This window comes from Natator depressus, chromosome 3 (genome assembly GCF_965152275.1).
Source record: "Natator depressus isolate rNatDep1 chromosome 3, rNatDep2.hap1, whole genome shotgun sequence".
Taxonomy (NCBI): Eukaryota; Metazoa; Chordata; order Testudines; family Cheloniidae; genus Natator; species Natator depressus.
Window position 1 is genome coordinate 9728496 of NC_134236.1, and position 14079 is coordinate 9742574.

Below are 14079 nucleotides of genomic sequence, written 5' to 3' on the forward strand. Positions count from 1 at the left end.
AGACTCGAGCTCTCTTAGGGGATCTGATCTGTTGGACAGCCCAACAAAACACTCCTCACAACTGTTAAACTCCAGCAGCAAGCAGCCTCGTGTGATTGATTGGATGCGGTTTGGTGAACGAAGAGTTAAGGTTTGTCTTAGATCTCCTTTAATTGTAGAGCAAAATTAATTAATCCTGCCAAACTCTATTAGTGTAAGAGCCGGGTGAAGCGAAACAACCGTAATTGAAGTGACATTTTTGCTCAGGCAGCCTGTTGAACTGTGATAGATTAGCAGTAAAGAAACCAGGAGTTGATGAGATTTTAGTGATTAACAGGTGTCACATTAGCACTGATTCTGTCCTGGGAGTATTCACTGGTCAGCCAGGCACACAAAAAACACATGCAGAAAAAAACATTAGACACAAACCAGAAGACCACATTTGCTTTTCAAGCATGTGACTATCTCTCATCAACTGCTGTGGGAGTTCCCGGATAAATAATATCTTGCTCTGTTCTAGGAGACGGTCTGCAGGACCTATGGTGCCCTTTACAACCTGTTATTCTGGAAATGGTTAAAATAGACATTCATGCAACAGTAGGGCCGAGGAAATAAGCATTCTGAAGTAAGTAAATTCCAATGTTACAGTTTCTACAGAAACATTTACCCAGCTCCATGGCACATCCTGTGTGTGTTATGATAGAAGCAGACTTGGTAACACTAACTTAAATCCTGCCAACGGACCCCACCACTCCTGGAGCCTCAGTGGGGCCGCTAGAGTGGATCTGATTTCAGGCTCATGGCCTCAGTTAGGATAACAGGAATAGAAAGGAAAATGCTACATCGGTGCACTGCGTCTGAGTTAACCATTGGCACGCCAGCTTCTTGACTCTTCTATATTAACTTCGGTTTTTTGTATTTAATTTGCCCTCACCACCCTCCAAGAAAGGAAATAAAAAGGGGGACGGCATGACATGTGCAGGACGAATTGCTTTTCTGATTCAAACTCTATTTGCCTCCTTCAAGCACTGGGCAGTGCTAGTTAGTAAGTTACATTTTAACAACGCACTCCATTTGAGAATCTCAAAGGCTTTGGTAAGCACAAATTAAATTAAGCAAACACACAACACCAAGCAGGGAGAGTATTAAATCCTTCAGGATAAGAACCATATGTGTTTCTACAGCTCCTGGCACAATGCGACCCTGATCCTAACTGATCCAGGCACTACTTTAATATAAATATGACTTATCCCTATTCTGTATATGAGGAAACAGAGAGCCAAGGTGGTGTCTGAACTGGGAATAGAATTCACGTATCCTGACTTCCTGTCCAGTGCTTCAGCCACAAAAACATCCTTCCTCCCAGGTATGTAGCAATGTGTCCCTTCTATTCCACCCTACTTGGCTCCTCACGAGTGCTAGGTCACTTTGATATTACTGTATAATGGTCTGATCAGCATTCTATGATAGTAGAGGGCATGAGCAGATAGAAACATGGTTTTTAAGGTCTCCTTTGAGAGACCCCACACTTGCTAAACTGCACAGAACTTTGCTGTGAGGAAGATGAAAGGCTGAGTTGACCCTGCCCAGACTCAAAGCCGTCGTTCCAGGGAGTCTACCCAGAGGCATTTCATTCTAAGGCTTAGGCCATTAAGCCATCTCCTTGGGCTCTGAGCAGTAATCTGAAGTGCAGAGGCATAGGATAATCCAAGATTAAGAAATGCAACCAAAGATTTCATGACTACAGCATTGGGGGAGGGGAGGGAGGAATGGGAGGACTGAAAACTTGTTCTTTAAATAAAACAGACTAATTTTGACTAGGGTGCAAGGCCTTGAGTCATACCTTCCATCCTATCAACCCCACTGTATCCATTATGGATAAAGCAAAAGGGACTGGTGTTAAACTAGTTTCAGAGTAACAGCCGTGTTAGTCTGTATTCGCGAAAAGAAAAGGAGTACTTGTGGCACCTTAGAGACTAACCAATTTATTTGAGCAGTGTGCTGTAGCTCACGAAAGCTTATGCTCAAATAAATTGGTTAGTCTCTAAGGTGCCACAAGTACTCCTTTTCTTTTTGGTGTTAAACTAGTTCTACTATATGTAACCCTTTTGTCAGCGTGAGCACCTACCCAGCATTTCTGGGGTCACTAAGTACCTTCCTTGGATGCCAGGAATGGACAGTGCTTCCCCGCTTGCAAGCACTGTGTCTGTATGAAACAAGGAAAACTATTAGGAGAAAAGAACCCAGCATCAATTTGGGCAGATGCCACAATGCCATCTATATGAATGATAAACAAAACACTCCCCTGCAGTAACTTTGGCCATAGTCCATTAACTCAGTTCTCCAGCTGCCAGATATCCCTTTATCACATCACTTTCCCCTTCCCCACCTACTAACCCCCACTCATGGTTTGGTGTAATTGGGTAGCAAAATCCCAGAGTCCTGAGGTGCACTCAGGCAGAGCTGGCTCCAGTCCCTTCAAAACACTGCCTGGTCCTGTTCTGAGGCTTCACCACCTAACCCAGCTATCGTGATTTCAAGAGGGGCTACACCGGAGTTCACTCAGGTGTACTGCTGCAGCAAACAACTGTCTGGGTTGCATCCTGTTAAGAAATTACCTCTGCATCCCCATCAAAGCATCCTCCCAATCGCACAGGGTCCTCAGTAACAGCACCTATCTTTTACACAGTGCTTTTCTTCAGCAAATGTCAGTGTGTTTCACAAGAGGTGCGTGTGATACTGTATGGAATGTGTGAGACTTTTTATGATATTGAAACCAATATTCTAAAATGGCAATAAATCTTGCCAGATCTGCCATGTACGGTATTCGTGGGAAAAAGTTATAATTCGCCAAATATGGTCATCACATTTATATGTATGTATCATCTTTGTATTGTGAGTTATAAATGTGTGGTATATCTGTATATCAAACTTGTCCTGTGTTTCTGGGTGGCACCCCCAGACAGATTGGCATCAGCACTATCCAGCTTGCCTGAAGGCCTATCAAAAGCAATGAGCTATACACTGAACCCATTGAGAAAAGGCGGGGGTGATACCAATGAGTCAACAGGACATGTAGAGACATGGCTGTGGACAGAGGAGTCTGCTTTTCCATGTCCATGTGCTCTGAGTTTGTATTTAGGACAAAGGAAGTACCAGCCACATGACAAAGGATATAAAAAGGCAGCTGCATCTTCTCCATTTTGTCGTCAATCCTGCTTCCTACCTCTGGAGCAACTTGTCTACAAACGGAAGCACTGAACAAAGGACTGAATGACCCATCCAAGCTGTGGATATGTTCCAGAGGGACTTCCAAGCCAGGAAACTCACCAATGCTGCTAAGAACCTGATATATGGATTCTGAAGTCTTATGTATGTATCTGACTGCTTTGATCAGTTCACAACTCTCGTCCTTTTCTTTTTCTTTTTTTCTTTTCAAAACCTTTAGTTTTAGATAATAAATGACTGGTTGGTAGCATGGTATTTTTGGATAAGAGCCAAACTAATATTGATCTGGTAACATGGCCGACCCTTTGGGGTTAGAAGAATACGTAGTGAGCAGAGTTGTAAATAGCTTCTCACTTTATTGGACCCATGTACTGACTGGGAGCCAGAGAACTGGAAAGCAATAAAGGGGGCTCTGTGATTCCTTTATTCAGCTTCTTGATAACCAGTGTGGGAGATCAGGAGCACAGTTTGTGACTGGTTGGTGAATCTAACTACAGTGTTAATCTCCAGTTTGGGAGAGTCTGCTTTCTTCTTTCTAGCCTGCCCTGACTTTTGCATTTCCAGTGAGAGCTACCCTAGGCATCCCGGGACACAGTAAGCATCATTATCCCCATTTTACAGATGAGGAAACTGAGGCACTGGGAAAGTGACTTCCTCAAGGTCACTGAGCTGGAGAGTCGCCAAACTGGGAATAAAACCAGGGCTCCTGAATCCCAGTCCAGGGTTCTACTCCCTAGACCACACCGCTCCCCAAACCAGGGCAAAGTCTGAACACGTTCCCCCATTACCACAAATTATGCAGTTACGTTTCCTGTATTTGGGGAAATTGCAAGGGTCAGCACAGCTGGTGTGCAACAGATGAGCCTCACCCAGAAAAACCTACTTTGCCAACAATTATAACACAACCCTTGAACAGAATGCTTGCCGTCAGATAGGAGCCCTTTTCTTCTCCTGCTTCACTTCCCACCACCCAACCAATTCTGAGTTAATTTGGAGTTATGTTTCAGAGTGGTAGCTGGGTTAGTCTGTGTCAGCAAAAAGAATGAGGAGTACTTGTGGCACCTTAGAGACTAACAAATTTATATCAATTTGTTAGTCTCTAAGGTGCCACAAGTACTCCTCGTTCTTTTGGAGTTATAGTGACTCCCAGAATGTCATTGCAGGAATTCTGGGCACAAACCTTATGTATGTGAAGCAGTTCTGTGGCAATTCTTCCCCTGTTTACCAATAGATGGGGACAGAGAGCTCCTTACTCTCTAGAGCTTCAAGCCACAGGACTTACATGTATATCCTGTCTCAGTCCTTTCTCCTTGGTCAACTTCAAAGGTCGCATTGACTTGAACGGCAGTTAGATCAGGCCCTGGAACTTCGGGCATGTTTGTGTCTGATTTTAAAATGTCATTCCATAGAGCAGTCTTCTGCTGAAAGATGGGAATTCCCCTGGCAGAACTTTTTTAAATTCTTTTACGAAAGGAAATGGATTATTACAGACTTCTGCCCTTTTGTTTTGTATTTTCAAGTCAAAACTGCATTCTCGATCATCTCACAACAGTGTTGGATGAATGAGCTTCTACTTTCAAGCTTGACTGACCAGTGAGTTGCACTGTAGAGAGAGGGAGTGCTGCCTAATGGCTAAGGTAGGGACCTGAGACTTGGGATTCCCCAGTTCTATTTGCCAGCCTGGTGCTGTCTCATTGCATTGTCTTGTGCAGATCTCTGTGCCTATATCCACCTCTATACATGGGGGTTGATGATACTTCCCTACCTCCCAGGGGCACTGAAAGCTTTAATTCCTTGTTTGCAAAGCACTTTGAGATCCTTTGAGAGGCAAGATAGGAGTGCAAAGTATCTGTTTTTAATGGGCCCTCTGGAATATGCCTATATTTCCAAGCTCTTTGACTCCCCCTACAGTTAACACTGCGTCATGGCAGCCCTGTCCCTGGCCACTGTACTTGAGATCGAGTACCCCCTGCTCATCCCTCCCCCGGTCTGTAAAAGAGAGGCTCCACCGATTGTCCAAAAGACATTACTCAGAAGCAATACAAAGCTATCCCAATCCCCCAGGGGCTTAGCAAACTGGGGTGGGCTAGGGCAGGATCTAGGCCTTGGGCTGGGATGGGGAGCCACAAAACTTCTTCGATTCATTCATAGACTTGAAGACCGGAAGCAACCATTATGATCATCTAGTCTGAAACTCCTGCAGAACACAGGCCATAGCACTCCTCTGAATTCATTCCCGCTTCCAGTCCAAGAGCAGTGGTTGAACTAGGGCGTATCTTTCAGAAAAACATCCGGTCTCAGTTAAAAACATTTCCAGCAATGGAGACTCTGCCACCAACCTTGGTAATTTCTTCCAATTGTTAAATTATCCTTACTGTTGAAAATGTGCTCCTTACTTCTAGTCTGACTCTGTCTAGTTTCAACTTCCAGCCTTTGGATCCTGTTATACCTTTGTTTACTAGTTTGTCAGCCCTCTGTTATCACATTTCTGTCTCTATATAGGTACTTACAAACTGTGATCAAGTCACCCCTTACCCTTCTCTTTGATAAGCTACATTGACCGAGCTCCTGGAGTCTCTCACTATAAGGCATATTTTGGATTAATGGAGAGAGGCCCTCCCACAGAGAGCGGTGGGATGGAGAATGGGGGTCTGGAGGGAAGAGGCAGGGAGCTAGGAGTGTTGTGACCACTTTTGTAGGGGGATGTGGGGCTTTGGTTGGATTGGATCCAGGTCCCACTGCATTTGAATCCGCCACTGTGAGTGCGCTACTCCCTAGGAATGGAGGGACTGTCCCATTTGGACCTGACAGACTGTCCCTCACAGCAAGCCAAGTATTTGGGAAATGTGAATTTCAGCCACATCAGTCCAACTTCGTCCCTTGGCCTATATGACTGCAGGCTGCCAGACCAGACTACCCTGTTACAGGACAGTTCAATGAATCCTCTAATAGATAAGGTGCCTGTGGATGGCGCTGAAGACCATGTGAAGTAGTCCCTGGGTTTGGCAGGACTAACAAGGGTGCCTCTGCGTAGCAAGTCTCAGAGCCTGGATCAATACTCACTACGGTGCTAAACACAGCTGTGTAGATGTTGGGGTTCAGGCTGGAGCTCAGGCTCTGAAGCCTCTGGAAGGGGGCGAGCGTCCGAGGCCGAACTCCAGCTCAAGCCCACATGCTCACACAGATACTTTTAGCGCTGTAGTGCAAGCCTGAGTCTGTCAACCTAGACTCACTGCCATGGGCTGCACAGTGTCCCTAACGGGTCTTGTTGTGCATTGTAAATGGCTTCTTGGGTGCTCTGTGAATCTTCAGCCACGGCAGGGGCTTTTCCTCCTCTCCACACGCAGGCCAGGGGAGGGGGCTGAGCAAGCTGCCAGGGCAATTTTCTGTTCCCTTTCCCCACATGGGACTGGGAGGCTGGTTGCATGCAAGGATCTTGGAGGACAAGGGAGTCCTTGGGTGCTGCCAGCCACAATATCACTTTGTCCCCAGGCAGGCAGAGCGCTGCTCCCGTGTGCTTCTAGACCAGCTGCTATCACCCACAGACTAAAAAGAACTAGATAAATTCATGGAGGATAGGTCCATCAATGGCTATTAGCCAGGATGGGCAGGGATGGTGTCCTTAGCCTCTGTTTGCCAGAAGCTGGGAGTAGGCAACAGGGGATGGATCCCTTGATGATTACCTGTTCTTTTCATTCCCTCTGGGGCATCTGGCACTGGCCACTGCCGGAAGACAGGACACCAGGCTAGATGGACCTTTGATCTGATCCCGTATGGCCGTTCTTATGTTCTTAGACTAGGGGAGGGCAGAACAAATATCTGGAAGCTGGGTATTTTTGTATTAGTATCTGAGAATATGTTGTTGGGCCGATATGGCTGATATTACATCACCCCATCCCTAGAGCCTGCACTCTGCATCCCCACGATCCATGGTCTGCCAGACCAGCCTGATGATTCTCACCATTGCTGCTTTCCCCTGGTCATGCCTTTCATGGATGGAGAGAGGGCTGTGGTCTTAACGGGTCTGGAAGCAAGAAAATTCCCATTTACAATCCAAATCACTGCACAGCTTTGGGTTAGTCATTCCAGACAGAGGTTTCCAAAGTGACTAATGATTTTGGGTGTCCAATTTGAGACCCCTTAGTGTCCTCATTTTTACAAGGTATGTGCTCAGCAATGACCGAAAATCAGGCCCCTATATTTGTCTCAAGTCAGGAAGCCAAAAATTGAGGCATCAAAAAGAAAAAAAGGCAGACTCAATCTGAAATGTTTGGCCTTCATCTCTCTCTACCTCAGTTTCCCTATCTTTAAGATGGGGATGGGAATCCTGACCTACCTCACTGAGGTGTAGTGAGGATTAATTAGTGTTTTTTGGTAAGGCTCTTTGAAGATGTAAATTGCTATGTAAGTGCTGAGCATTACGAACTACAAGTAACCACTCCCCTACAAATTATGCTGAGAAGCAGCTGCTACTAATCCTTAATAAGAAACCTTGTCTATCCAGGAGAGCAATCAGATTTAAGGCATTCTGCCTGTCGCAGCAATACCTTGGGATGATAATTTTTCAGGTTTTCTTTCAAGAAAAAAAAAGAGAAATAACAGGAAATAACTTTGTAGGAAAGCCTCAATGATAAGACAATGCCTGGCCTACAACATTACCTAGAGAATTGCGATCCGGTTCATAAACAGAGACAGCCTGACCCAGTGGCACTGCTGGCTCCCAGTCCAGTGGTCCCCCTTAAACTGAAGGGAGTTGTGTTCACGGAGAGGTGAGCATGCAGGGCTTTACAGATGTTGATCACTGAGTATTATTTATTATTTGGATACTTTGTTCAAGGAAAAAACCCAGTCCAAAATTCAAACACCCTCACCTGGTTGGTGAGAGCTTAAATTGCAGCCATACGTCATTAACATTCATTCCCAAGGGATAAAATCCCCATCATCACACTGCAAACAGGAAGCAACTCCTGCTAATGTTAGCCACAGATGAATGGCAGAGGCAGGTTTCATGTCTGATTTGAGATACACAGGCCCTAATTGAGCAAAGCATTTAGGTCTATTTTTTAGTTTAAGCACAGGCATGAAGTCAGTGAGATTTAATCATGTGCTTAAGTACTGTGCTGCATCAGAAATCAACATGCCACAAGGAGTGCTAGAGAGATGAGGCACATGAGGGAATACTTTTTATTAGACCAACTTCTATTGGTGAGAAAGCGACTCTGGAGCTTACACAGAAATTGCTTGTGTTTTCTTAGAGGGAATATGCAGCACAATAGCGCCATCTAGTGCATTTTGAAAGTGATGTTCCCTTTTCAATGTCAGTAACTTGCTTAGCCCTGGTCTACACTATGAGTTTAGGTCGAATTTAGCAGCATTAGATCGATTTAACCCTGCACCCGTCCACACAACAAAGCCATTTTTGTCGACTTAACAGGCTCTTAAAATCGATTTCTGTACTCCCCGATGAGGGGATTAGCGCTGAAATCGACATCGCCGGGTCGAATTTGGGTTAGTGTGGACGCAATTCAACGGTATTGGCCTCCAGGAGCAATCCCACAGTGCTCCATTGTGACCGCTCTGGACAGAACTCTCAACTCAGATGCACTGGTCAGGTACACAGGAAAAGCCCCGCAAACTTTTGAATTTCATTTCCTGTTTGGCCACCGTGGTGTGACCACGCAGAGCTCATCAGCAGAGATGACCATGGAGTCCCAGAACTGCAAAAGAGCTCCCGCATGGACTGAATGGGAGGTACTGGATCTGATCACTGTATGGGGAGAAGAATCCGTGCTATCAGAACTCCGTTCCAAAAGATGAAATGCCAAAATATTTGAAAAAATCTCCAAGGGCATGAAGGACAGAGGCTATCACAGGGACCCGCAGCAGTGCTGCATGAAACTTAAGGAGCTCAGGCAAGCCTACCAAAAAACCCAAGAGGCAAACGCCCGCTTGGGGTCAGAGCCCCCAGACATGCCACTTCTATGATGAGCTGCATGCAATTCTAGGGGGTGCCCCTACAGCTACCCCACACCTGTACGTGGACTCCTGCAAGGGAGTCTCACGCAACAGGGATGAGGATTTTGGGGACGAGGAAGATAGCGCACACCAGGCAAGCGGAGAAACCATTCTCCCCAACAGCCAGGAACTGTTTATCACCCTGGAGCCAATACCCTCCTGTCATAAATATAAAGTGAAGGGTAAGCCCCTTTAAAATCCTTCCTGGCCAGAGGAAAAATCCTCTCGCCTGTAAAGGGTTAAGAAGCTAAAGGTAACCTCGCTGGCACCTGACCAAAATGACCAATGAGGAGACAAGATACTTTCAAAAGCTGGGAGGAGGGAAAAAAAAAAGGGTCTGTGTCTGTCGGTACGCTGCTTTTGCCGGGGATAGAACAGGAATGGAGTCTTAGAACTTTTAGTAATCTAGCTAGGTATGTGTTAGATTATGATTTCTTTAAATGGCTGAGAAAAGAATTGTGCTGAATAGAATGACTATTTCTGTCTGTGTGTCTTTTTTGTAACTTAAGGTTTTGACTAGAGGGATTCTCTATGTTTTGAATCTAATTACCCTGTAAGGTATCTACCATCCTGATTTTACAGGGGTGATTCCTTTACTTCTATTTCTACTAAAAGTCTTCTTGTAAGAAAACTGATTGCTTTTTCATTGTTCTCAGATCCAAGGGTTTGGGTCTGTAGTCACCTATGCAAATTGGTGAGGATTTTTACCAAACCTTTCCCAGGAAGTGGGGTGCAAGGGTTGGGAGGATTTTGGGGGGAAAGACGTGTCCAAACTACGTTTCCCAGTAAACCCAGTTAGAGTTTGGTGGTGGCAGTGGATATTCCAAGGACAAAGGATAAAATTAATTTGTACCTTGGGGAAGTTTTAACCTAAGCTGGTAAAAGTAAGCTTAGGAGGCTTTCATGCAGGACCCCACATCTGTACCCTAGAGTTCAGAGTCGGGGAGGAACCTTGACACCTCCCAACTCTTCCAACCCGGGCTCCCAGACCTTGAAGGCAGAGAAGGCACCTCTGGTGAGTGTACCTTTGTAAATATAATACATGGCTTAAAAGCAAGCGTGTTTAATGATTAATTTGCCCTGAAGGCTTGGGATGCATTCGCGGCCAGTACAGCTACTGGAAAAGTCTGTTAACGTGTCTGGGGAAGGGGCGGAAATCCTCCAGGGACATCTCAATGAAGCTGTCCTGGAGGTACTCCCAAAGCCTTTGCAAAAGGTTTCTGGGGAGGACAGCTTTATTGCGTCCTCCATGGTAGGACACTTTACCATGGCAGGCCAATAGCATGTAGTCTGGAATCATTGCATAAGAAAGCATGGCAGCGTGTGGTGGCGGTGTTTGCTGGCATTCAAACAACATCCGTTCTTTATCTCTCTGTGTTATCCTCAGGAGAGTGATATCATTCATGGTCACCTGGTTGAAATAGGGGAATTTTATTAAGGGGACATCAGAGGTGGCTGTTCCTGCTGGACTGTTTGCCTGTGGCTGAAAAGAAATCATCCCTGCTGTTAGCCACACAGTGCGGGGAGGGGTGAAGCGATCATCCCAGAGAGTTGGGTGTGTTGGGGGTTTAGTTGGGTTTGTGCTACACGTTAACCCGAAAACATCAGTCCCTCCTTTTAAATGGCCAATGTGTCTTTTTCAATTTTAAACTCCCTTTTTTCCCCTCCCGCAGCTGCAAATGTTTCAACGCTGTGACAAGCATCTCTGTCCCAGAGGCTAGCGCAGATAAGAAGGCGAAAAAAATGCACTCGCAATGAAATGTTCTCTGAGCTCATGCAGTCCACCCAAACTGAAAGAGCCCAGCAGAATGCGTGGAGGCAGACAATGGCAGAGTCCAGGAAAGCACAAAATGAATGTGAGGACAGGAGGGATGTGCAAGAGGATAGATGGCTGGAGCAACAGGAGAGGTGGCAGGATCAAGAGGAAAGGTGGCAGCAGCATGATGAAAGGAGGCAGGATGCAATGCTGAGGCTACTGGAGGATCAAACTGATCAGCTCCGGCGTATGGTTGAGGTGCAGGAAAGGCACAGACCACTACTGCAGCCCCTGTGTGACCAACAGCCCTCCTCCAAGTTCCATAGCCTCCTCACCCAGATGCCCAAGAACGCGGGGCGGGGGGGGCCCTCCGAGCACCCAACCACTCCACCCCAGAGGATTGCCCAAGCAACAGAAGGCTGGCATTCAATAAGTTTTTGAAGTGCAGTGTGGCCTTGTCTTTCCCTCCTCCTGTCCTCCCCCAATCCACCTGGAGCTTCCCTCCTCCCCCCCGCCCCCGGGCTACCTAGGCAGTTATGCCCCTGTTTGTGTGATGAATTAATAAAGAATGCATGAATTTGAAACAACAATGACTTTATTGCCTCTGCAAGCAGTGATTGAAGGGGGGAGGGGAGGGCGGCTGGCTTACAGGGAAGTAGAGTGAACTGAGGGGGTGAGTTTTCATCAAGGAGAAACAAACAGAACTGTCACACCGTAGCCTGGGCAGTCATGAAACTGGTTTTCAAAGCTTCTCTGATGCGCAGCGTGCCCTGCTGTGCTCTTCTAACTGCCCTGGTGTTTGGCTGCGCATAATCAGCGGCCAGGCGATTTGCCTCAACTTCCCACCTCACCATAAACATCTCCCCCTTACTCTCACAGATATTGTGGAGCACACAGCAAGCAGTAGTAACAATGGGAATATTGGTTTTGCTGAGGTCGAACCGAGTCAGTAAACTGCACCAGCGCGCTTTTAAATGTCCAAATGCACATTCTACCACCATTCTGCACTTGCTCAGCCTGTAGTTGAACAGCTCCTGACCACTGTCCAGGCTGCCTGTGTACGGCTTCGTGAGCCAGGGCATTAAGGGGTAGGCTGGGTCCCCAAGGATAACTATAGGCATTTCAACATCCGCAATGGTTATTTTCTGGTCTGGAAAGTATGTCCCTTCCTGCAGCTGTTCATACAGTCCAGAGTTCCTGAAGATGCAAGCATCATGTACCTTTCCTGGCCATCCCACGTTGATGTTGGTGAAACGTCCCTTGTGATCCACCAGTGCTTGCAGCACCATTGAAAAGTACCCCTTTCGGTTTATGTACTGGCTGCCTTGGTGATCCGGTCCCAAGATAGGGATATCCGTTCCGTCTATTGCCCCACTACAGTTAGGGAATCCCATTGCAGCAAAGCCATCCACTATGACCTGCACATTTCCCAGAGTCACTACCCTTGATAGCAGCAGCTCAGTGATTGCATTGATTTGTCCACTCCAAATTGATTCCCGACTGACTGGTAGCTGTCTGGCATTGCAAGCTTCCAGAGGGCTATCACCACTTGCTTGTGAACTGTGAGGGCTGCTCTCATCTTGGTATTCTTGCGCTTCAGGGCAGGGGAAAGCAAGTCACAAAGTTCCATGAAAGTGCCCTTATGCATGCGAATGTTTCGCAGCCACTGGGAATCATCTCAGACCTGCAACACTGTGCAGTCCCACCAGTCTGTGCTTGTTTCCCGGGCCCAGAATCGGCATTCCACAGCATGAGCCTGCCCCATTGCCACCAGGATGGCCAAATTGCCAGGGCCCGTGCTTTGAGAGAAGTCTGTGTCCATGTCCTCATCACTCTTGTTACCGCGCTGCCATCGCCTCCTCGCCTGCTTTTGCAGGTTCTGTTTCTGCATATACTGCATGATAATGCGCGAGGTGTTTACAATGCTCATAACTGCTACAGTGATCTGAGTGGGCTCCATGCTTGCTGTGGTATGGCGTCTGCAGGAGAGCAGAGTTGCAGGGGAAGCGGTGGTTGGATGACCAGTTTTGCAGACCTACTGCACCATCTGCTGCCAGGACACAACAGCTGAGTGGGCTTCATGCGGTATGGCGAGACAAGAGCAGCCGAGCAGAGTTGCAGCGGAAGCGGCCCTGCAAGACCACCAGGAGAGCAGAGTGGCAGCGGAAGCGGTGGATGATGATGGTCATATAGAGGACCTGTGAGGTGGATTCATAGCATCCGGAGTGCAGAAGAGCAGAGTTGCAGCGGAAGTGGTGGATGACGACGATAGTTTGCAGTCCTACTGCACCGTCTGCTGAAAGCAGTATGGTGCCCGCATGGAAAAAAGGCTCAAAACAATTGTCTGCCATTGCTTTCACGGAGGGAGGGGCGACTGACTACATGTACCCAAAACCACCCACGACAATGTTTTTGCCCCATCAGGCATTGGGAGCTCAACCCAGAATTCCAATGGGCGGCGGAGACTGCGGGAACTGTGGGATAGCTACCCTCAGTGCAACGCTCCGAAAGTCGACGCTAGCCTCGGTACAGTGGACGCACTCCGCCGACTCAATGCGCTAGTGGGAACACACACAATCAACTGTATAAAATCGCTTTCTAAAAAATCGACTTCTATAAATTCGACCTAATTTTGTAGTGTAGACGTACCCTTAGACCAAGTGGGTGAAGTAATATCTTTTACCTGGACCAACATCTGTCTCTCCCACCAACAGAAGTTGGCCCAATGACAATTATTACTTCACCCCCCTTATCTCTCTAATATCCTGGGACTGACACGGGTACAACAACAGTAACTTTCTTGGCATGACAAACTTTAGAACTGTTTTGAAATACGTCATGAACTGGTGCTAAGGGCAGATCTCAAGGGATGTATACAACAGTGTTACTGTCCCTTCCTGATCTGTTTCAGGCTGCTCCCTGCTGTGAGGATGATTTTGCCATAGTTGTACAAAGTTTTCCTTCCTTACTTTTCAGTGGATGCTTCTTGTTGTTTTGTTTATTTGTAGTATCATAGCTCCAAGGAGACTTAGTCATGGGTCTGGACCCCCCTGTGCTAGGGGCTGCACAGAACAAAGCGATGGTTCCTGCCCCAAAGAACT

General features: G+C 46.9%; 1 protein-coding gene across 1 annotated transcript in view; it reads left to right on the forward strand.

Moving 5' to 3' along the window:
* The window catches only part of FZD3 (frizzled class receptor 3), a 130093-nt gene extending 118735 nt beyond the window's left edge, over positions 1 to 11358 (forward strand). Inside the window, exon 8 of the mRNA XM_074947403.1 lies at positions 10896 to 11358. Coding sequence (XP_074803504.1) covers positions 10896 to 10918 — 23 coding nt within the window. The 3' untranslated portion in view covers positions 10919 to 11358. The remainder of the gene's footprint in view (positions 1 to 10895) is intronic.
* Positions 11359 to 14079: the final 2721 nt, after the last annotated feature.